Source organism: Hyperoodon ampullatus (genome assembly GCF_949752795.1).
Source record: "Hyperoodon ampullatus genome assembly, chromosome: 2".
NCBI classification, from domain to species: Eukaryota; Metazoa; Chordata; class Mammalia; order Artiodactyla; family Ziphiidae; genus Hyperoodon; species Hyperoodon ampullatus.
Genome location: NC_136915.1, coordinates 104,638,237 through 104,663,481, shown reverse-complemented (window position 1 = coordinate 104,663,481; position 25,245 = coordinate 104,638,237). Strand labels below are relative to the sequence as shown.

Here is a 25,245-nt window from a genome sequence, read left to right as displayed (position 1 = left end):
GATCCAACAGACTGGATCCCAGTTTCAGGAGACTGAGGTGGACTTCTCCACAGCCCCTCTGGGGTCCCACACAGGTGGCTTTGCTTACCGACTTCAGTAGAGAAAGATGACAACAACACTGGCGGAGTCTCAGCAACTGTGACAGTATGTGGGCAGTGCTAGATTTCTGTGAGTCTGCTGCCACGGAGAGCTGAGGCCCACTGGACCCAAACTCCTGGGCCACTTCCAAGAAGGAAAACAGACACAGGAAACAGTACAGGGTTTAAAACAGAAATATGGGGAAGAACCGTGAACTAAATGAGGAGATTTTAAACTTCTTTGATCTGAGGTTCAATCATATAGTTTTAGCTCACTTCTCTACCAATTAGAGAAGTATGAAATACTGGTTTTCTTTATAGACCTACTTGTATTTTAATCAAACAGATTTTGAAAATAACTAAAAAGAAGTTTAGATCACCAGGTCTGGTGCTTGCACGTCAGTAGATTTTACCTTGGTTTGAAGTTCCAAGCTAAGGTCAAGTCTCTGCAATCAAGAATTCATGACCCCCCCCCATTTCTGTAAGTTTACCAAATCTGCATCCACATTTTCATGCATTTTCTGTATTTATGAGTGTCCCACTGCTTACCTCTACTGAATGGATTATCAGGGCTTCTTCCAGATTGGCTGCCCCCACTTTCATGTCTTTTTAGATAGGATTGCAGAGCTGACCTGCCTCAGATCGAAAATGAAAATGCACATAAAATGGTCGTTAAGACCAAACAGGTTTACAATGGTCAGTGTTTAACTGTGTTTGCGGTAGGACCTTGAAAAATTATAAAAGCGAACTTGTTAAATGAAAGTCGGCTCACAGCAAGTATTGGGCAAAGGTAATAAAAAATAATTACTTTAAAAGCCAAACCACTTAAAAATGATTAATAAATATTAACAAGGATTAATATCAAATATTAGTATTATATTTAATATCAATTTAATATTAACATGTAATACAGTAACATATTATTAATTAGTATAAGTTAATATACTATTATAATATTAATAAATATAAGGTATACAAAGAGAAAAAACTAATTTACATTGGAAGTGAGAGGTACCAAATAGGAGAGTAGAAATCTGGAATTCAGGGAAGGATAAGAGCTTTAGAGCAAGTGCAAAGGACAGATGACAAGAAGGGTTACTGAGCAGTTTTTTAAAAGTTCCAATGAGAGGCTGGGTAACAGGTCAAAGGTCAAAGAGATATACTTTCCTAATACAGCCCCATGAGGAACAGAAAGACCTGGTGGGGCCTCCCTGGTGGCGCAGTGGTTGAGAGTCCGCCTGCCGATGCAGGGGATACGGGTTCGTGCCCCGGTCTGGGAGGATCCCATATGCCGCGGAGCGGCTGGGCCCGTGAGCCATGGCTGCTGAGCCTGCGCATCCGGAGCCTGTGCTCCGCAACGGGAGAGGCCACAACAGTGAGAGGCCCGCATACCACAAAAAAAAAAAAAGAAAGACCTGGTGTACAGTGTGCACACCCTAGACCTTCTATGCAAGGAAGCCAATGGAGAACAGGTTCAATGTGTATGTGAGACAAAGGTGAGCTGAGGAGAGGTGAGGAGAGAGAAACGGAGGTTTTTTAAAAAAGGAACACAGATATCCAACTTGTCAATAATACCGTAATTACAGTTAGAGGAATCTTGACCCTCGACTCACTCCCAAGCAAGAACAAGAATAAAGTAGATGTGAGAAGGTGCTTCTTCACTGAACACACCTTGATCTTGCAAAAAGGACACTATAAACATTCTCTTCATCTTCAGAAAGTTTTAAATGGTGCAACTGAAATTTACGCTCGGGGAGCACCACCTGGAAGAGTAAAAGAAAAAAGCAGCTGGGATGAAGTTATACAAATTAACTGAACATTAGGGAGTACACTCCCCAGAGTTGGCACCAGAAATCTAGTCAGGCTCTGGACAGCAGCTCCCCCCCTCCCTGAAAACAGGACTGCTCTAACACACTGCACACGGGACTGCTGTGACACGAGGGGCAGGACAGCAACCCGAGGGCCTCCTCCTAGGAAAATGGGAGACTCAGAGGCTCCTGAAGCAAAGCAGATGGCGGTTCAAGCTGAGTCAAGGACATGGTCACCCTCCTTCCTGGCCTCCCCCAGGGACATGTGTCAATGGGATTACCAAGGGCTTGCCGGTGGGGTCCAGCTGGTCTTTTGTTCTCCTCAGCAAAAGGCTCTTGGTTAAAATATTTAACCGTTCTTCTCCTTTCTTTGAACCATTGTCAACCTGACTCCTCCACAGATTCAGTTCATCAAATGGAGAACAACGGAGAAATCTTTTTCATTGGAGAAGGAGGATAAAGAATAGGAAAGAAGCATGGGAGGATGGAGGAAAGGTTCAAAGGTGAAAAGCAAATCAAATTTTACATGTCATCCAATCATTTGTAAACATCAATTTCATAGCAAAACTCTGCTAGACAGAGCAAAAGGATCCAAGTCAATAACCACATTATAAAAATGTGTATTTTCCCATTAACAACATCTATATCGTCACAACAGGACATATAACGAATAGCTAGCATTCATTCCTAAAACTTCAAAGGCTAATAAAGAAATTCTGTATCCTCTTGATGAGCTGACTTCAATTAAAACAAGTATTTTAAAATCAGCCTTCATTTCTGTTTGCTTCAGATAAATTGTAGTCCTTTCCCCAGGCCATATGTTTTAAAGCAGAAGTAGCCCAAAACGTTCCTGGGACTGAAGAAAGTTGACTGTTGTTTCCTTTAATTTAATTGGTCCCTTATTTTTCCATATATAGGGGCTGGATGTCATCAAAGTCCTATATCAGACAGTCAATCAACAGATTATATCTCATAAATATTAATTCTTCTTCCCTTTAAAGGTTGACAGGCTTGCCATCTGCTACACAAGATAGTCTGGTACACACTGGAGATATGAGATATGAAATAATTATGAAACATTACCGATAGGGCTCACATCTACATAATCCAAAGAGTTTTACTCACTTCAGCAGTGAATACACGTCCAACAAGTTGTTCTGAATGGGGGTTCCAGTGACAGCCCAGCGGGCTTGGGCTTGGAGCTTACACACAGCCAAGGAAGTCTGCACTCGGGGATTCTTAACATTGTGAGCTTCATCCAATATGATTCGAGCCCAGACTACTCGAAGCAAAGGTGATGAGATACGCTGGAAGAAACACAGGTGAAATCCAATAAGAGTATGGGAAAACGTGCATGTCATCAAGAAGATAAGGGAAAATAACAAGCAGGTATCGAAGACCCGCTCTTACCTTCAAGTTTGAGGGCTTAGATCAGGTACACTGAAATAAGAATTAAGCTTAAGAAACCAAGAGTGGTTGGACAGCTACATACAAAAGAATGAAATTAGAACACTCTCTAACACCATACACAAAAATAAACTCAAAATGGATTAAAGTCATAAATGTAAGACTGGACACTATAAAACTCTTAGAGGAAAACATAGGCAGAACACTCTCTGACATACATCTCAGCAAGCTTTTTTTTGATCCACCTCCTAGAGTCATGAAAATAAAAACAAAAATAAACAAATGGGACCTAATGACACTTAAAAAAGCTTTTGCACAGCAAAGGAAACCATAAACAAAATGAAAAGACAACCCACAGAATGGGAGAAAATATTTACAAAGCAACTGACAAGGGATTAATCTCCAAAATATACAAACAGCTCATGCAGCTCAATATCAAGAAAACAAACAACCCAATCAAACAATGGCTGGAAGATCTAAATAGACATTTCTCCAAAGAAGACATACAGATGGCCAAGAGGCACATGAAAAGATGCTCAACATCACTAATTATCAGAGAAATGCAAATCAAAACTACAATGAGGTATCACCTCACACCGGTCAGAATGGCCATCATCAAAAAGTCTACAAACAACAAATGCTGCAGAGGGTGTGGAGAAAAGGGAACCCTCCTACATTGTTGGTGGGAATGTAAATTGATACAGCCACTATGGAGAACAGTATGGAGGCCCCTTAAAAAACTAAAAATAGAGTTGCCATATGATCCAGCAATCCTACTCCTGGGCATATACCCAGAGAAAACCATAATTCAAAAAGATACATGCACTACAATGTTCATTGCAGCACTGTTTACAATAGCCAGGACATGGAAACAACCTAAGTGTACATCAACAGAGGAACGGATAAAGAAGATGTGGTACATACATAAAAGTCTACTTTTATATATAAAATACGAAGCCAGACGCAAAGAACATTTCCTACCCTCAAGGAGCTCACAATCTAGCAGGGGAGGAAAAAATAAAACAAGCATAAAGATCATTGCACACAATGTATATATAGTAAATCCCACTGGATAATTCAATACAGGACAGTAGAAATCTAGTTGGTCTTTTTCACTGCAGTATCCCTAATACCTGAAATAGCATCTGGCATGGGGTAGTGTCAAAACAAAAATAGAAATGAGGTTTTCCCTCTCCTGATAACAAGGAAAATAAAGGGAACAATGAACAGGGTGGAGAAGGAGCATAAACTGGCCTGAAAGAGTTCATCAATCCTAGTTTTATTTTAACTGTTACGAATCTGTAGTGTCTGTAACTAGATGTGTCCTTCACAAAGCTAACCCCTAACACTCTCTGACTCTGTGAATTACATCCTTCACCTAACACTCTCCATCTCCGTGTGAATTACATCTCGCACCTGGTGTTCACACTCCCTACACTCCCTTGTAGCAAATCACCCCTTGTAGTGTTCTGATTTCAGAAGGAAGGTTGCAGGCAGATAACCCAGAGATGAAGAACGGACCCAATTACCAGGTTGCTTGATGCCAGCTGTGACTGTTTTGAAATAATGCAGGAAGAAGAAAAATGCAAGACCTTCACTACTTTGATCCCTATCACCTACCGCAGACTGCGAGCCCCACCTATAAGACTTCTCCTGATTCCCTAGGGATTGGGGGGGGGGGGCCGTTTTTGAGGTGCTGGCCTGCTGTGTTCCCTCTTTGCCTGGCAAAGAATAAGACTACCCTTTCTTTTCTCCTCCAAACTCTGTCTCCGTACTTCTATTCGACATCGGTGCACAGAGAGCCAAGATTTTGGCATCAGTAGATACTCAATATTTGGGGAATTAAAGGAGTGCGCGGTGACATATGCAAGCACAAGGTGCTCGGAGATGCATTTAACCAGAGGGGGAGGCAAAGCATTCCATTCAGAGGGAGAACAAAGGCACAAGAGCGCGACAGATCATGGACGGAAGTACACTCCTTGGTACAGCTGAGCATGGGGTGCCACTGGGAGGGCTGGGGTGTGGGGGAAGAAGGCCACACAGGCAGGGCAAGACCGTAAAAGGCCTAATATATCATTTAAAGGGATAAGGGTTTTAGCCTCAAAGCTAAGAGGAATTACAGAGGAATCTGAAAAGTTAATCATCCAAGAGAAGGCAGAGTTGGTCATGAGATAGAGAAGCGTTCTAGAGATCTCCCCAAATACAGAAAGCTGTGAATATCCTATTGTACTAAGAATAAAAGCATATGCAAAAGGGTAGTTCTTGCAACAACACTATTTTCAGAGGGAAAAAGCCCACAATATCTATGCAATAAAGCCTCCACTCTATGTAACTGAGACTACCCTGGACACAGCAACAAACAAACACTGAGGTTTTTTCCCTTGGTTATCATTTAGCCTCTGGCCCACTGTAGCCTTATTATTTGCAACCCCTTTTCCTGGAAAGTGGAGGAAGGCAGGGAATTAACGGCTTCATATGAAAATACTAGTCCTAACACGAAATATAAAACACATCCTGAGAATGTACCCCCAGAACTCTCAAATAAACACTGTAACAAGTGAAGCTTTCCTTTATTCGTGTGATATGACCACCACCACAACTGCAATGTAGTTATTGTTTCTAAAACACAGCAAATTACTGTACCCTCTCCACCTTTATTGCTGAGGAGGTTGTCTAGAGTAAAAGAGAAGGACAGAGGAAAGAACGCTCTGTTTCCACAGGTGAATGCTCATGACCTTACGGGAGGGTACCTTTGCCATCTCTAATGCTGTGAAAAGACTCCTATTAAACGATCCGCGGTTCCAACCCTACTTCCCTGGCAGCACCCACGCCTCACCTCCACACTGGGGTGTGCACCTGGCATCTCTCCCTCTTGCTTCTTTGTGGGAATCTCCTTGGCCAGAAGGCTGTAGGTAGTGACCACGATGTCATATGTGGAGAGGCTGCATAGATATAACATAGAGCAAAAGTTAAACCATCCCGCCACAACTCTGACAACGTGAGACAGAGTTGATTCCTTCACAAAAATGCCTACGGCTGGAAGGACAGACAGCAGAACTCATTAATTTATGTCCTTAATTCACACACACATGACTCCGGAGAGGTAAATTTTATACACCTGACTTCCTTATTGCTTACCACTGGTCATTTTTACAGATTATTCACTATAACTAGAACAGCCTCCCTCTTCCTAGCCAAGTCAGAAAAGATCATCTCTGGCGGGGTCATATTAAGCTTGAAGTGGTCTGGCAAGAACAGAAAGCCGGGTAGGGTTGGAAGTTAATATTTAGTTAATTTGACACAGATGACACTAAAGTCCCAAGGAAGTAAGAAACCCTCGAAGTACTGTTCATCTTATAGCAATGGTGTTTTCTCCTCCTCATTCTGTAATGGATTTGTGAAAACCCACTCATCTAGCTTTGACATTTGGGCATAAAGATACAGGTCGTACACTTTCAGTTTACCTCACCTATACTCTTTACATGTAAAGATTCTTAATGAAAAGCACAATTCTTTTTCCAAGGAAGCTTAATATTGTGTACCTGAGAGAACTTCAATAAATACTTTTGATAAAAATGTATGTGGGGGCTTCCCTGGTGGCGCAGTGGTTGAGAGTCCGCCTGCCGATGCAGGGGACGCAGGTTCGTGCCCCGGTCTGGGAAGATCCCACATGCCGCGGAGCAGCTGGGCCCGTGAGCCATGGCCGCTGAGCCTGCGCGTCCGGAGCCTGTGCTCCACAATGGGAGAGGCCACAACAGTGAGAGGCCCGCGTACCACAAAAAAAAAAAAAAGGCCCCCTAAGCCAAGATGCTGAGCACCTCATACTGACTGCAATATTTCTGCACTTACACTTTTGCACGCTGATCCCTGTTTGGCCCATGATAGAGATAGACTCTTAGTTTGTTGTTGCTCACATGTTTCTCCACCTCACTTTTCCAATGATGGATCAGGGAAGCAGGACAGATGATTAGTGTTCCATGGGAAGTGAACTCAGAGGAGTCTTGAGAGGGGAAAAGAAAATCAACACCTCGTTACACTCATTAAATAGTTTTAACTTCTTAAAGTCATTACCTCTTTCCCTTGACTGACATTTATTCCTTCAATCAATATTTTTAACAACTGCTGCTTCTATTTCTACACATAGCTTATACCTTGGAGATACTGCGGGTTTGCATCCAGACCACAGCAATAAAGTGAGTATCGCAATAAAGTGAGTCACACAAACTTTCTGGTTTCCCAGTGCATATAAAAGGTATGTTTACATTAAGTATGAAAATAGCATTACATTTTTTTAAAAAGGTGCATAGCTTAATTTAAAAATACTTCAGGGGGCTTCCCTGGTGGCGCAGTGGTTGAGAGTCCGCCTGCCGATGCAGGGGACACGGGTTCGTTCCCGGTCTGGGAAGATCCCACATGCCGCGGAGCGGCTGGGCCTGTGAGCCATGGCCGCTGAGCCTGCGCGTCTGGAGCCTGTGCTCCACAACGGGAGAGGCCACAACAGCGAGAAGCCCGCGTACCAAAAAAAATAAAATAAATAAATAAATAAATAAATAAAAATACTTCATTGCTTAAAATGCTAACATCATCTGAGCCTCCATCAAGTTGTAATCTTTTTACTGGTGGATGGTTTGAAGTATTGCAAGAATTACCAAAATGTGACATGGAGACACGAATTGAGCAAATGCTGTTGGAACAATGGCACCAAAAGACTTGCTCAACACAGGGTTGACACAAACACTCAATTTGTAAAAAACAGTATCTGTGAAGCGCAATAAAGTGCAATAAAATGAAGTATGCATGAAGTAGAATAGAAAACGGAAGAAATAATCTTTTAACTCAAAACCATTATTTATTTTCCCCTATAAAAGTGGAAGAGAGAGAGGCTAAAACGGGCAAGGAAAGTGGGTAGCACATGACTTCACTTTAAAAACCCAAAAAACCCCAATGTGCTTTCACAGTGGCCAGAATGTAGAAGCTGGATCATTTCCTAACTCATCCTAAGTTGATTCATTACAAGGGAGTATTATTACTTTTCTCTGAAAAGCATAACTTAATTACATTCACATTAAAGTATAAGTACAAAATTCCCTAGGACAAGCGAACATTACTTCGGAACCAGTTAGTGCCGGAGTATTTGTACCACTGCCCCCTATCCTTTGTGTGCATGCAGGTGCGCACATGCTACTACTACACACAGGGACACAGGGTCCAGCTGCAACAGTGGTCACTAGAGGCCCTGAGAGCAGATGGCCACAGATTCCTTAACTATCTAACCAACTGAGAAATGTACATGGGTACATGGCAATTTACATGTGGTGTTGGCTCTACATAATATATAGGACCTTTAAGGTACTTATTCAGTTATTACATTTTAAAAACAGAGGTTGAAATAAGAGAAATTGTCTAGAATCTGGAAACTTCTGGAAGTTCAGAAACATGGAAAACAGTGTCTGCTATGGTGGCTAAAATCTGAATTTGTCACAGATCTTCTTTCAAAAAATAATATATTGACTAATTTGGATCTATCCTATAGTTATATCCTCAACATTAACAAAAATAATCATTAGGTTTAAACTAAGTTTTCTGGAGCCTTAGCTTTCTCCATAAAATTGTTCCTAATCACAGGTCAAGCTAACCTTATATTAAAAGGAAAAAATGATCACTTCTAGTTAGCGTATTCAGTGTCAGAAATGATACTATAGGAAAGTAGTCTAATGCTAGTTCTCCAATAAATTAAATATGACCAAAGGCATCCTTTCATGGCTGAAAAATTTCCACTCTCTGCTGCCTCACATGATTTAGGAAACAGCAGGTTTTTGAATACCATTTTTGGAAAGCCAAGCCAAAGCCGTGGTTTTGTCCTTTTCTTTGTTTTTCTCTTGATTCTTCTGGGTCAGGATGAGTGCAATCATTGTCAGGGTTTTTCCTAACCCCATATCATCCGCTGGAAAATAAAAACACAAATAGGAGACGTAACTATTTAGGGCAAAGAATCAGCTCAGCTTCAAGAGAAGCAGCCCTGGGCAGACACCAGCCCTGGTCCTCTGCTGTCAGTGCCATTCCAGTCACCATGCTTTGCCTCCTCTATTGAAGCCTTTGTCTTTCTTATTAAAATGAACACTAACTCTTGATATTTATTTTGAGATCTAGGTCAAAGACATTTACTAGGACTTTTGTAAAATTTGAAACGTATTATTTAGATCTTATTCAAGTCTCCATGTTATACTGTTACTTATCCAATACATTCATTGATACCTCCCTCGGTTTGATGATGTTGCCTAGTCTTCTTATTTATTTCCCTGCAAAAGCAAAAAGGTCCAGTAGATATAGCCTACCACCCACTTTACTACCACACTTTTGGAGTTAGAGTTAACTCAAGACAGTCCTCCATTCCCTTAATTTATTCATCAAAGAAGGTCATAATTAGCAGTTCTTGGGCACCATCCTTGTGCCGGTTACTGAGCTTATCCAATTTACTATTTATACCCTATAAAATATTACTATCCCCTTTTTAACAGTTTAAATACTCATTCTGATGTAAGCAGAAGTAAAATGTCAGAGCATGGGCTCTGGTTCCAAGTCTGGTTCTGCCACTGTGCAGAGCTAACACAGCAGCTGACTACTCTCCTTTGGAAGGCCAGCTTACAAGGCTGGCCCTTGGCTGGCATCTGGGAACCTGGATTTCAGGAGGGGTCCTCCCATTCCCAGACTAGGTAAGGGTGTCTCACTGTCCCTAAACTGCTTGTACCAACAGTACAGTTTACACTGAACACCTGCTTTCCTTCTGCAATCTGAAATTTCAGTACCTGCCAAGCCTGAAGCTGCCTATGTGACCAGCCCCCAGTAAAAACCCTGGGTACCGAATCACTAACAAGCTTTCCTGGTTGGCAACATTTTACATGTGGAAGACTTAAGCACACACTGAGGGACTCCACTGGGACAGGCCTCTGGAACTTGAACCTGGTTTCCCTTGGACTTTGCCCCAAGTGCCTTCTTCCTTTGCTAATCTTGACCTATATCAAATCAAATCGCTCACTTATTATTCAATTTATTTGACTGTAATAAATTACACCCACGAATGACTATATGCTGTGCATCATAGCAAATCACCCAACCTGGAGGTGGTCTTGGAGACACAGACACAGCCACTTACTAGCCATAGTGGACATCTGTCATGCTTTCTAGAAGTTGAGCAGGATAATTTTAGCGTGACGAGTCTGCAAAGCAGAGCCTGGAAAACTTACTTCCTGCCTCTTCTGCAGCTAAGGCACTGGCAGCATGACCTGGCTCTACAGAGCACTTACACTCACAGCAGCCTTCGATTCAGATGTGAGTAACTTTAGAAAAGAGGCTCCCTGTGAAACGCTTTCTACAGGAGAGGTTGGAGACGGCAGTGTTTGATTTTGGGGCGGCAGTGCTTTCTTCTACTGCTCGATGGCACAGAGCAGCCATGACGGTTCTTACAGGACACTCCGTTGATGACTTGGCTTTGGCCATTGCTCCTAGAAGTCCAGCCCGGCCCTCCACATCTCTCAGAGATTCTGTGGGCCACCACAGAATAAACCCTCCCTCTGCTTCCTCAGCCAGAGCCAATCTCTACTGCCTGCAACCAAGACCTGCTGATCCTATGGCTGTGTACTCTGGAGCACGTGGCTTAAACTTCCCACACCGCAGTTTCCTCATCTGTCAAATGGGGCATTAGAGTACCTACCCAGAGTTGAGAGGTCTGAACGAAGCACTGCATTTGTTGGCTCTTAGCCTAACACCAGACTCACCCAGAATTCCTCCTCGTGGATTCTGACTTTCCCGCCATAGCAGCCAGGCTAGTGCCTGCTTCTGGTGCGGCAGCAAAGGGATCTGATAAAGGTAATAACCGAAAGTTAAGTACCAGTTCCTGATGAAAGGCTATGCTGCAGCCTGGCCACATGGACTCCATACTCTACTTGTTTGTTTTCTCTAAGTGACCCTCCCAATATTCTAGTTGTCACATCAGCCGCTCATTTCACCTTGAAGTCCTGGACTCCTCCCTCTCACCACACATCCTGGTCTGCCCAGGACAGTTGTCATTGATGCCAGTTGTCCAGCATGTCTATCAAGAGCCGCCTCTCTCACTCTCAAGTGAGAGTCCTGCTTTGTCTGCTTCATCAGCCCAAGTCAGTTTCTACTGTTTGCAGCCAAGACCTCTGACTGGTCACCCGACTTTTACCAGCCATTCCACTGGCTCTTCCTCATTATCTCTTAAATGTGCCTCTCCTCTCTGTGGGCAATGTCCCAGTCCGCACTGCTAGTCATAAATTGATAGCCTTTTAACTGGGGGCCCACCTTCTAGTCTTTCCTTCCTCCAGTTTATCTTGAACTCTGTGACATAAATAACCTTCACAAAACAACCCTGCTCAAAATTCTACAGTGATTCCATAATATCTCTTGAGCCATTCCAGTCTAAGTTCCTTCACCAATGCCAGGCTCCACAGCAAGGGACTCTTCCTGCTTAGTTACATCACCTGCTGCTCCCAGCTCAGGCACTGAAGTCACCTGATCATCACTTATTCATACCAATCTCTGTATCTTCCCTCTGAGCACCACTCCCTCTAACTGGAGTATTTGGTTTCTATCCTATCTCTAGGCTTGCAGTTTCTTTAAGGCACAAATAATACTGCTGACCTAGAGCAACTTTTCCTTTGTTTCGAATCCCTTTGTACTTTGCATACAGTCCATGGTACATGACAATGCACGTTTTCTGTCTTACAGTCATTGTCTAGTTGTCTTACATAGGTTGTACATGCACCTTCACCCTAACTAGTCCACTAAGAGCAGCAATTCCTTTGCAACCTTGTGGCACCTATTGAAGCTCAATAAATGGATCTGTTACTGCTACAGACATATATAACTGTATGACTTTAAGAAAAAAAAAAACTGTTGTTTTTTTCTTCTCACTGCTAAACAGAAAAAAAGAAAATACTGCAAGGGAAGCCACTTGAGCATTATTTGTAGAAAAGATATGTCAGAATGGCACTCTGATGGGCACTTTTACAGTAGTTGGTCCCCCTCCTCGTGGGCGCTGGGATACTGTTATAAGACACTCTGCCCTGTGGGCCTTCCTGCCTCACCTTCAACCCAGCTGGATCCTCTGCCACAGCTGTCTCGCCAGGACGTGACTCAAGTGATCGATGCAGCTCATCAATGGCTTCACTTGTGATTTGCCACACTGTGCGAAGGCGACCTTGGCTCATAGGGCCTGCGTACAAATCGAGGTTACCTAAGTGTTGCAAGTATTATGTTCTGGCCAGGGCTGCAAAAAGGCAATTCATTATTTGCCAGATGATGGATCTGTATGGACTAAAAATTCTTGCCTCCAGATTCTCCTAGGCGCACAGGCTTCATTATCGCTAGTCTCTGTCTGTTATTTTTTAAAATCACATTATCAAGTGTTCTAATAGAGGACAAAATAAAGTATAATAAAAAATAAGATAACCCATAATATTTTTTTCTCTTTCAGCCTTGAAGAGGTGGCAGGGAAGAAGGTAAAACCATGAGAATTTTCAGAAAAAAAGACCCCTGGGGCTGGATGCAAAGAAGAAAAGCCAGCAATAGATGAGGTTGAGCAACAGGAAGTCTGCCAAAGTTTAGGCAGACAGGGAGAGACAGCCCCTACAGTGTGCGTCCCAGGCTGCCTGCACAGCACCGAGAATATAATACTTCAGTGCTGGAGCCCACTCATTCCACACAGAGAACTTCTACTGAAGTTCATTAATAAACACAAGCACCTTATTTGGTTGCAAGTTTAGGGATGAAGTATCCAAATAAGAGATTTCTAAGACAAATAAAAATTAATTATTCACTTAAATGTTAAAATGTTTTTAAATGAGAAGGTATTTTAATGGAATTCTTTCCTAAACATATTACATAACTTCTTACCTTAATAATCCACCATAACTTAATTTCTCTAGGCAGCTCCATCACCATGGTGATTACTGAATGATGCTGTCACACAGCAATGTTCTTCAAACAGTCTGGAGCACAGCTATGCTGTGCCACTGGACCAAGTATTTTTTCTTTTGTTTTTTAATGGAAGTATAGTTAATTTACAATGTTGTGTTAGTTTCAAGTGTACAGCAAAGTGGTTCAGTTACATACATATTCTTTATATATATATTCTTTTTCAGATTCTTTTCCATTATAGGTTATTACAAGATATTGAGTATAGTTCCCTGTGCTATACAGTAGGTCCCTGTTGTTTATCTATTTTATACATGTAAGTATGTTTTCTCTGTGCCCTTTTAGAGAGACCTTTGCTTCATCTGGCACCCCATCTATTCCTTACCCCCTTGTTGACTACTGCTCTTCAACCTTTCTCCCCTCCCTTCCTCCTGTTTTCTTTTTTCTCTCCTTTCCCCTCCCTATATCTCGAGCAGTTCTCAGTTGGGAGAAAACTGGCTTTAGCTTTTCGCCTCACTGCCAGCCCACTCGAGGTCCTATGTCCTGGTCAGCAAACCAACCGACCATATTACATAGTTGAGGCTCTACCTGGGATCTTCATCCTGCAGGTGCTTCTGAATTCACTGTTTTCTGCAGAGTTCAGGATGGAAACACTCATTTAAATCGGGTGGTGCTGCTCTCTGTAGAGAGTCTACTGGTCATGGTCACATAGTCCCCTGCTCTGCCTCAGTGCACATGCACACGCACACACACACACACACACACAGAAGGACTATAAACATATCCACTGGCCTGCCTCCCTCATCATGATATGAGTTCAAGTTTTCATTCACAAACGTTTACTGGATGACTCCCATACGCCGACCACCAGGCCGACCGATCAAGGACCGTGAACAAGGTCAGTGAACAGGGCAGACACAGTCTCTGCCCTAACAAAGATCTAAATTACCCTGTGTATAAACTTAGCTGAGCATCACGAGCTTTATCACACAGGCAACTCAGAATGGTTTCTCCCTTTTCGTGGTTACAAAGGTATCTACGAGGCAGCATTTAACTCGTGGGTGTAGCGGTTCCCACCAGGGCCTGGCCCTCGGATCTCACCTCCACAGCACTGATCAGACCCTCCAGCAGCCTCCTGGTGGGCAGCCTTCAGTCCTAGACAACCCAGAGGCTGGAGATCCCGGCCCTGCAGCGGTTTGGGAGGCACCAAGTGGGGAGGGTCACTGGTCGTTTTGGTGAAGTTACTCTGCTGTGGTACTTGAGTGTTACTCTTCTCATTAGTGCCTGCTCAAAAAACAAGGGAAGAACAGATTACACTTCAGAAAAGTGAAGGAATTCTATGCATGAGGTGAGGTCAAGAGAGGGTGGGATCGCCATGAGCTGGGGAAGACTTCTGAGACAGCATAGCATTTAAACCATTTCTTAAACAATGGGAAAAAGATTTGAGTCCACAGGAAAGAGGAGGAAGTTTTTATAAATCACAGGTGTAACTTATAAAGGAAGCTCAGTAACAGATAACAAGATGAGCAGGTGAATGAGTCAACCTATTCTTTATTGAAACACCTCTCGAACGCCTCCTGAAGTTCATGCAAACTGCGGGTTTGGGGGCAGAACCCCTTTTACCTTGCTCTGGGGAGAGGGCCAGGGCACTGAGCGCATCCTCCAGCTCCTGAAGTTGCTTGAACAACTTCTGACCCTTGTCTGGAAGAGCCTGGATGTTCACAGATGCCAGTGTGCTCTGGAAAACAGGTCCTATAACATGGGTCGCTCCTCCCAAGTCATTAGATAGTTTCAGATTAAAATAGCCTAAAATGCTAAAACTCTGAAATCACGGTCTTTTAACTATATGTGTGAAAACCAGAAACTTTTTTCTTTCTAAACCCAGGTGACTTACCAAGCCAGAAAATATAAACATAGCAAAAGGCAGAAACTAAACATTCACCGCTAAAACCTTTCTCATGTTAATATATTTAACTCGTTTGTGGTGTCCCTTATCCGCCCACAGCAAGCAATGCTCCAAACTTAGAAACAAAACACAGGTCAGTAGTACCTTCTTTTGTTTCAGCTGTGTTGTGAGGTACACACGTTGGGCTTCTGGGTCTGAAGATTCTCCCTTCTTGGAAACGCCTGAGTCAGGAGAAATTTTTCTTTGCACACTCTGACCAGGGAATTTAAGGTTCTCCTTCTTTTGTGAGTCTAGAGTCAAGTCAAAGAGCAAGGGGCTCCCTGGCTTAGAGGAAACAAAAACAACATCATCTTCCTCCCTGTCACCACCGCTTGTATCAGCATCTCGCCTCTCTCCCTGGGGATGCCCTGCAGCCAGCGGTGCAGGCTGAGCAGCCAGTCCCTTTGGAGCAGGCGTGTCCCGGGTCTCCGGCTGTGCCTGCAAATGGCCCTGGAGCAGACTTTTATGGAGGGTCTGCATGCTTGGGTCATTCTTTGCCTTTGTTTCTCTAGCCTCCCAGCTCTTGGGGTGCTCCTTGCTGAGGTGTCCCCCTTTCAGGGGCTGGCTTATTGGGTGTTGACTGTGAACAATTCGAGGCAAAGGCTTAGTTTCCTTTTCCTTTGGAGGTTCTGATTCTTTTTGGACAGAATGACTCTCACCATTTGACTTCTCCTGAGATGCAGATGGTTCTCTCAGCTCATTCCCACGGACCTGTTTGGACTTCATCTCAAAAAGGTTTCTTTTGTGCATCCCTTCAACCTCCTTTGCGGCGCTATGAAACTCTGTCTTCTCCCCTCGCTGCGTCTCTTGAACAGCAGATTGTTTTTCCTTTACCACCAGGCCAGATGAGAGATCTTTCTCCATCCAGCACTTAGATTCAGGCTTCTGTTCCTTCTTTTGATCCAGGAGTGGATCTCTCTTTTCCCTTTGCTTCTTATCAGCTGTCTTTTCCTCATCTTCACCTTTGATGAACTGCTTCCGGAGGGATGGTTCTTGATTCTTGTCAACTAACTTGAACGGGTTTCTCTGCTGGCTGGAAGGACAACGAGATGTCTCAGAGGTATGCTGAGACTTACTGGTTACAGAATGTTCTTTGGAATTAGGATCCTAAAAGACAAAGGAAATAATCTTAATATAAAATATTAAAGCAACCTTAACATCTAGAATACCTTTTTTCAGAGGAAATAGAAACACAGTAAAAGCAATCCAATTTTTCTGAATGTTCCTGGGATCATTTCTCCCTCTAGAAAGGACTGCCAAACTCATAAAGTATTCATTTCTTAACAGTACTTTCAATGCTTGGTTCCTTCTCTGTCCGTGATCACTGCTTTTCCAGGCCTCAAGGAACAGTAGTGACCAAGTCAAAGTGTTTTAATAATAGCAATAGCCACAATGTATACTTTTCATGAAAAACTATTCTCTCAAGATGAACTTTTCCCCAAACCTAAACAGTATGCTATACTTGCTTTGATTTTGGCTTTAGGAAGGTTTCACGGTGCAAATACAGAATCTTAAGTCCAAGCTCTGTCCCTACAAAAACAAGTTTCATGACCTTGCACAGTCTAGCTCCTCATGTACTGGATTTCTGTAGGGTCTCTCCTAATTCTCACATTCTAGAAGCTTATGAATTATACTCAGCTTATAGCAACATCAAATAGATATCAGTCTATAAAAACATGCTGAAGTTAGTCAAGTAAATTTAAATTTTTCCCTAAATAGCAGGATACTAACTATATTTAAGACCCAAATGGTCCTTTGAATTAAGAGTCCCAACAAAGGGCTTCCCTGGTGGCGCAGTGGTTGGGAGTCCGTCTGCCAATGCAGGGGACACAGGTTCGTGCCCAGGTCCGAGAAGATCCCACATGCCGCAGAGCGGCTGGGCCCGTGAGCCATGGCCGCTGAGCCTGTGCATCCAGAGCCTGTGCTCCGCAACGGGAGAGGCCACAACAGTGAGAGGCCCGCGCACCACAAAAAAAAAAAAAAAAAAAAAGAGTTCCAACAAGGTCTACCATGCTTAAAGAAAAGAACTGTCTTTCAGAGACAGTACAATGAAAACCAGTTTATACTGGACTTCAGGGTCTTTTCAGGTGATCTCACAGATTAAACAAACTTAATAATCAGGTTTGAAAACAGATGAATAATTCCTACCTGCCATGGGATATTTCCACACCATTGCTTCCCCTCTGCCTTACTTCTAACACATCGGAAGAATAACCTAATGAGGTATAAAACAGAAATAATCAAATGTGTGAAAATACATTAAAACAAGAGATAAATTTGTTTTTAACCCAAGAAAACATCTTACAATTATTTGATACCAGCTTTCAAAGGTCACTTGAAACCAATTACTCTTATATGTACGACATTTAAAAATTCTTTATCTCACAGGATATTTATAAGAGCTGAGAAGTGAAAGGATACAGATGTCATGGTAACCAGAGAGTATTCATAGATTTATTCTTTTAACTCTACAGAATGACTGACATGGGAACACTGATCAGCAAGGACTGCTAAAAAAGGAGATAAACAGACATTATGTGTCCCTAATGGGAAGCCATAATACTTCCCATAAAGTAAAAACAAACAAACAAACAAAAAAACCAAGCCATGGACTTCCCTGGTGGCTCAGTGGTTAAGAATCTGCCTGCCAAGGCAGGGGACACGGGTTCGAGCCCTGGTCCGGGAAGATCCCACATGCTGTGGAGCAACGAAGCCCATGCGCCACAACTACGGAGCCTGCGCTCTAGAGCCTGCAAGCCACAACTACTGAGCCCACGTGCCACAACTACTGAAGCCCGCTCACCTAGATCCTGTGCTCCACCACAAGAGAAGCCACCGCAATGAAGAGCAGCCCCCGCTCTCCGCAACTAGAGAAAGACTGCATGCAGCAACGAAGACCCAACACAGCCAAAAATAAATTTTAAAAAACAAACAAACAAAAAAACCCAAGCCAAACCAAAACAAACAAAAACTAACCTGAATCTGGTCAAACTTGGATCCAATTACTGATTTACAGGAAATACAAACAACAGATGAACACATAAAACTAGACCAGGGGATGTAATCTGCAAACTCTTAACAGTGAGAAATGCTATTAAGATAAACAACTTGATTCCTTCAACAAGTAAATCACAAGGGAGAAAAAAAGATTGGGGGGACCTACTTAAGAGACTTAAAAAACGCATCAATCAACTGCAATTTGTAGACCTTATTTGGATCTTGACTTAAGCAAATGAACAAAAACTATCAAAAAATAAACTATTTATAACATTTATGAATCTAGTGGAAATCTGTACTCCAACTGATTAAAAAAAAAAGAGTTCATATCTTTTAGAGCTACACACTGAAATATTTACAGAAGAAGTGACATTATCTGGGATCTGTTTCCAAATATGGCAGGAGTTGGGGGGTGGAGTGGGTAGGATATATATGGAACAAGATTAGCCATGAATTGGTGATTGTTGAAGCTTCCATTAAGAAAAAAAAGACTGAATACAGACTTACATCCCAGTGCAAGACAGCCCCTGCTCACACAAACACTACCTACACTCCAGCTATCCAGAAATGGCTACTCTGTCCCACCCTCAAACTAAGCCACACACTCTCCATCCTATTGGACTTTGCATGTGTACCATCCTCCATCCAAAGGATGTCCTCCTTATCCCTATTTGCCCACCATTACCCCATCACCAGCTGTCAAAATCCTACAGGTCCCTCCACACCTTGTTCAAGACATACCTCCTTTGCAAGGTTTTCCCACATCCCCTGCCCTGTTCATTCATTGTACTGCTTCTGTATTTTTGATGTATATAGTTGTATTAAACTTGTATCTGCCTGTCTGCCCAACTATATTTTCAGCAACTATATTTCCACTAAAAGGATGTTCCATTATTTATTTAACCAGACCCTCCTGATGGGGACAGTTTGGTTGTTTCCAATTCTTTCCTATTAAAAGCAGTATCACAACGAATAACCTTTTGTATATGTCATTTCACATGTGTTTTAATATATCCATAAGGCAACTATCTATATCTCATACTGTGGATTAGAGCCTTCTCTGTTTTTCTTCATCAATTAGCTTCTAGGTTTTATTTATTAGTTCTCCTTTTGCTGCTTTCTAACTCATTAAATTTCAGTTTTACCTGTGCTAATTCCTTCTTTCTGCTTTCTTTCCATTTAATTTCTTGTTCTTTTTCAAACTTCTTAAATTAGTACTGTGATATACAACAGGAATCACAACAGTCTGAGTCCTAACTCAAAAACAAATCCTGAGCAGGTCACGACCTCTCAACACCATACTTCACTTGGACATAGAAGCAAAGATAACAAGCCCCAAATGGACAAGTATTCCATAAACGTCAAGTTAAAAAGAAAACAGGGCCAGCTCCTCTCACACAAACTCACAATTTTCCCATTCAAGCTCACAATTTTAAAAAAACATGTATCGGTCTCTAATTTTTCTTACTGCAATAGGATACTATACTGAACATATAGTTCTGAAAATTTCTGAAATGCCTTGAATGCATAAAAATTCAAAGTACTGGCTACTATTAGGGAGTACTACTACTTATGAAAATAAGTCAAGAACAAATGCCTGCTGTTGTTAAAAGTGTATCAAGTTCTTGAAACCTTTACTGAAAGAATATTTTATAGTATCTGTTTTAAAGCCCACACCTCAAAGACTTTCAGGAGAAGGGCAAGATTTGGAGAAAGGGGGAAGAAAACAACACACACTGAGCATCAACTATGTGCTAGGCACAGTGCAAAAAATGCTTCTACTTACATTTTTATTAAAATCAATCTGGGTGGGCTTCTCTGCTTTTAGGATAAAAAGTTTGTTACATTTATTAAATTGTAAATCAACAGAGAAAGCAGTAGAAATATATTCTCATAGAGAAAGCAAATACTGATTCCACTATGAAAAAAGAGCATAATTTCTACAGTATATTCATTAATTATTTTCCAGGACATAGGTTATGAACAATAATGACGAAGAAACCAGCAAGAGGTCATTCAAGGCCAAATCCAAGTCTCAGTTCCTCCACTTTCTCAGTAACCTTCATCAGCCTTAATCTCCTACTGTTAGTCTTACAGTCACAGAAGCATCTGGCACTTGAACACATCCAATATAGCACTCTAATGTGCAGATCGGACTGCTCGCCAACCTCCATGTGTCTCTTATCCCAGTTGTGTCACAAGGACCTTAGAAATATGGGTTCACATCTATATATGCAGCAACGGAGAAACATAAAGCTGGAGTTCTACCTCATTCTTTTACACAAAAATTCAAGATGGAACAAAAAATGTAAAGAATGAAACTGTAAGACTTCCCTGGTGGCCCAATGGTTAAGACTCCGCCTGCCAATGGAGGGGACACGGGTTCAAGCCCTGGTCTTAGAAGATCCCACATGCCGTGGAGCAACTAAGCCCGTGCGCCATAACTACGGAGCCTGCACTCTAGAGCCTGTGAGCCACAACTACTGAGCCCGTGTGCCACAACTACTGAATCCCGCGCACCTAGAGCCTGTGCTCCACAACGAGAAGCCACCACAATGAGAAGCCTGCGCACCACAACAAAGAGTAGCCCCCGCTCACCACAACTAGAGAAAGCCCGCATGCAGCAACAAAAACCCAACGCAGCCAAAAATAAATAAGTAAACAAATTTATTTTTTTAAAAAGAAGAATGAAACTGTAAATATTCTAGGAAAAAAATGGAGATGAATATTTTTGTAATCCTAAAGTGAAAAGGGAATGACAAAATCCTGCAGCTGAGAAAGGATTTAGTAATTTGACTACATAAAAGTATTAAACTTCCATATAGTAAAAATACTATAGGTGAAATTATAAGACAAAAGGCAAACTGGGGGGGCTTCCCTGGTGGCGCAGCGGTTGACAGTCCACCTGCCAATGCAGGGGACACGGGTTCGTGCCCTGGTCTGGGAGGATCCCACGTGCCGCAGACCGGCTGGGCCCGTGAGCCATGGCTGCTGAGCCTGCACATCCGGAGCCTGTGCTCCGCAACAGGAGAGGCCATAACAGTGAGAGGTCCATGTACCGCAAAAAAAAAAAAAAAAAGCAAACTGGCAAAAGTAATTGCTACACATATTACAAAGGGTTAATATCCTCTCCATACAAGGATTACTTCTATGATACAGCGCAGTGCACGACACTCTACAGCACCTAGTAAAAGTCCTGGCTTTATTGAGTGGAATTCTTCATGGGTTGCTGGGCCTGAAGTCCTTCTGCATGGGTCTGGTTCATGCCCAAATGCCTCTCTGTCATCAGCCTAGATAATCATCACTGGGTTAAATAATCTGCATGTCAATTCTACCCAGTAACCAACCATACAAGGAGTTTCCTAGACATGCAAAGATTCAAGTGGTATGAAAAATGAAGTATTTTGAACATCCCACTACAACCAGTTATTTAAAGAACTAAAATAACTGGTTGGTTTTACCCAACTACAGACAAAAGAATATTACCATCTATTTTGACCCCATATCCTTGAGAATAAAAGCTAAAAGAGAGAGAGAGGGGGGAGAGAACATGAACTCAGGAGCTGGATGACAATGTCCAACATCTGTATATCAACGTGTGCCACATCATTAACGTCAAAGCAAGGGTTCTTCCCCCTGGTTCTACCAAAGGACTATCATAGTTTTCTTTAATGCCCATAAACTGGGCATTAAAAATGCCCATGGCTGAGGGTCAGTCAAACGCTGGTGAGTGGTACCATCTGGTGTTTAGTTAGAGAACTACACACAAAAGCGACTTTACTCCAAGGTACCAAAAATGGGCATCTTAGTCCTACTTTGGTTTATACCTCCTCTGCATTACTCTGCTACACCTGTCTCCTAGCTAGGTTAAGTGTTAAACATAATGGTATTAATTCAAGCATGTAAAGTACTTTAAGTTCCTGAAAAGAAAACCCAGTTTTGGGGAAGGAAAGGCTGTACTCCCTGACATCATTCTCCAGAGTACAGGGGTTCTGGCTAAATGCCTTACTGTCTGCTAAGAAAGTCATCATCCATAGACACATTACCTATTTCTTTTAAAATTTCCAGCCTGTACCACCTATCAGGGTACTTGGATTTTTTGCTTTTTTTGCTTTGTTTTTAATTTGTTGTGTGTTGCAGAACTGTATTTTATTTGTCCTAAACAAGCTTTTTAAAGCTCTAGTAAGTACCTCCTAATAAGTGTTCTAGATTTGGACTGAAAGAAATACATTCAAGCATTCTTTTTCTATTTTTAAAATAATGATCACCTCTCAGCCTCATCTACCTAGTGTGAAGAATATTAGAGACAAGTTCTCAAACTTCTGTCTTCAGCTTAGACCTTTCTTCAGAGCTGCCCACTCACTCTGCTAGCTGGTTTCATACATACATAAGACACAATGAGTCCAAAGCTGTATGTGTTAGTCATCTTCTACTGATGTTAACTTTCCTTCCTTGTCTTGCTTAATGATAAACTCATCATCCATAAACCCAATTAGGCAACCATTTCCTGAGCACCGACCACGTGCCGAATGCCAGACTAAGTGCACCACACACACGGCCTCATGAACCCTCACAACCCAGTGAAATCAGGGCTACCATGACCACTGTCCCAGCTGAGTAAATGGAGGAAAGAACATGCTTAAACGTGCTTAAACACCCTACCAGGAAACGTGCCATATCCATTTCAGCAAGTGTTCTCCAGTCTAAGTGCACCCAACTCCACTGCCAGGGCTTCAATCCAAACCCATCTTTCACTTAGAGAAGGTGGGTGTGCCTGGAGTTGGTTAGACCTAGGCTCAAATCCCAGTGATGCCACATCATAACCATGGCACCTCAGATTCCTTTTCTAACCTCTCTAAATGTTTCCTCATCTGTCTATACAACAGGGATATTGAAACATCTCACAGCAGATTCTATGAAGAGGTAAAAAACATGCCACGTAGTAGGCATTCAATAGCAACTATTAGTTCAGTGGGCTCCGTGCCTCCACTGCCTTCACTTCCTAATCTAACTTCCACAGTTCTTCTTTTTTTTTTTAATGTATTTTTCATTTATTTATTTTTTAAGCAGAGGTCTTCTTAGAAGCCCGTATGATTTAAATTTATTTATTTATTTATTTATGGCTGTGTTGGGTCTTCGTTTCTGTGCGAGGGCTCTCTCTAGTTGTGGCAAGCGGGGGCCACTCTTCATCACGGTGCGCAGGCCTCTCACTATCGCGGCCTCTCTTGCTGTGGAGCACAGGCTCCAGACGCGCAGGCTCAGTAATTGTGGCTCATGGGCCCAGTTGCTCCGCAGCATGTGGGATCTTCCCAGACCAGGGCTCGAACCCGTGTCCTCTGCATTGGCAGGCAGACTCTCAACCACTGCGCCACCAGGGAAGCCCCATAGTTCTTCTTTTAATGCAAATTGAATAAAAAATTCTTCAGCATCTTCCTACCACATAGAACAATATCTCTGTATGATTCAGGGCCCCCAGTAGTGTGTAAAGGAGAACATCCTAACTTCATGTACTAGAGGCTTACTGGCACCACTGTACTAGCAGAAAACAATAGAAAAGTGAATTTTTAAAAAATTCCATTTATAGGGAATTCCCTGGCGGTCGAGTGGTTAGGACTCTGCACTTTCACTGCCGATGGCCAGGGTTCAATCTCTGGTTGGGGAACTAAGATCCCGCAAACCACATGGTGCAGCCAAAAAAAAATTCCATTTACAACAGTGTCAAAGAACATTAACACTGAGGACTAAATTTAACCAAAAGGGTATAGTACTCTATGATGAGAACTATACCATAATGCTGAAATTTTAAAAGTCGTAAATAAATAATATACCATGCTCATGAACTGGAAGATCAATATTGACGTCAGTTCTCCCCAAACTGATCTATATAGGTTCAATGAAATCCCAACTGAGTTTTCTGAGGAAATTTTAAAAGTCGATTCTACATTTTATATGGAAATGTAAAGGACCTAGAATAGCCAATCTTGAAAAGTTAAGTTGGATTCACACGATCTTATCTGATCATGTCAGGATAGGCAAATAGATCAATGGAAGAGCTTAGCAAGTCCAAAAATAGACCCACACGTGGTGGTCAACCGATTTTTCAACAAAGGTGCCAAGCGTTTCCATGGGGAAAGGAAAGTCTTCAAAAAATGGTGCTGAAACAATTGAATAACATTCATTCATTACTATATGAAAAATTAAATGAACCTCAATTTGAATCTCATGAGGTACCCCAAATTATTGATAATATGAGGTAGAGCACAGACTAAACAAAAAAGCCATTAAAAAAAACTATAAAACTTCTAGAAGAAACCACTGGAGAACTTTATGATCTTGAGGTAGGCAAAGATTTCTCAGAGAACACAAAAAGCACAAACCATAACAAAATGATAAATTGGACTTCATAAAATGAAAAGCTTCTGCTCCTCAAAAGAGAGTCAAGAAAATGAAAGCCACAGATTGGGAGAAAACATTCACAATCCATATATCCACCAAAGGACTTCTACAGAGAATACATAAAGAACTCTCTCAACTCAATAACAAAAGACAACTCAATTTTAAAAATAGGCAAAAATCCCCCAAAGTTATGCTGTATGATTCCATGTATGTAACATTTTGAAATGACAAAATTTTAGAGCTGGAGATCAGGTTCATGATTGGCAGGGGTGAACAGGGGGAAACGAGGAAGGTGGGTGTGGTTATAAAAGGGCAACAAGAAGGATCCTCTGGTAATGGAACCACTCAATACCTTGACTGTTGTAGTGAATACACAAAACTACACTTGATAAAGTTGTATAGAACTAAATGTATACGTACACACACAAATTAGTACAAGTAAAACTATCTTTACAAATGAGATCAGTGGATTATCAATATAAATATCAATATCCTAGTTATGATATTATACTAAATTTTGCAAAATGTTACCATTAGGTAAAGTCTACAGAGGATCTCTCTGTACTATCAATATTTCTTTTAATTGCTTGTGACTCTACAATTATGTCATTTAAAAATTTCTATTTAAAAAATGGGCAAAAATTTTAAACAGATACTCCATCAAAGAAGATATACAGAA

General features: G+C 41.9%; 1 protein-coding gene across 1 annotated transcript in view; it reads right to left on the bottom strand.

Annotated features, from left to right (window-relative positions):
• Window positions 1-25,245, bottom strand: part of TTF2 (transcription termination factor 2) — a gene marked incomplete at both ends in the record, with an annotated part of 41,843 nt that overhangs the window by 11,997 nt on the left and 4,601 nt on the right. Inside the window, 14 exons of the mRNA XM_079698496.1 lie at window positions 89-222; window positions 627-709; window positions 1,749-1,840; window positions 2,167-2,320; window positions 3,011-3,192; window positions 6,129-6,234; window positions 7,142-7,292; window positions 9,117-9,236; window positions 11,068-11,149; window positions 12,400-12,527; window positions 14,330-14,512; window positions 14,852-14,966; window positions 15,279-16,280; window positions 17,322-17,388. Of these exons, the coding sequence (XP_079554622.1) occupies window positions 89-222; window positions 627-709; window positions 1,749-1,840; window positions 2,167-2,320; window positions 3,011-3,192; window positions 6,129-6,234; window positions 7,142-7,292; window positions 9,117-9,236; window positions 11,068-11,149; window positions 12,400-12,527; window positions 14,330-14,512; window positions 14,852-14,966; window positions 15,279-16,280; window positions 17,322-17,388 (2,599 nt within the window). The remainder of the gene's footprint in view (window positions 1-88; window positions 223-626; window positions 710-1,748; window positions 1,841-2,166; window positions 2,321-3,010; window positions 3,193-6,128; window positions 6,235-7,141; window positions 7,293-9,116; window positions 9,237-11,067; window positions 11,150-12,399; window positions 12,528-14,329; window positions 14,513-14,851; window positions 14,967-15,278; window positions 16,281-17,321; window positions 17,389-25,245) is intronic.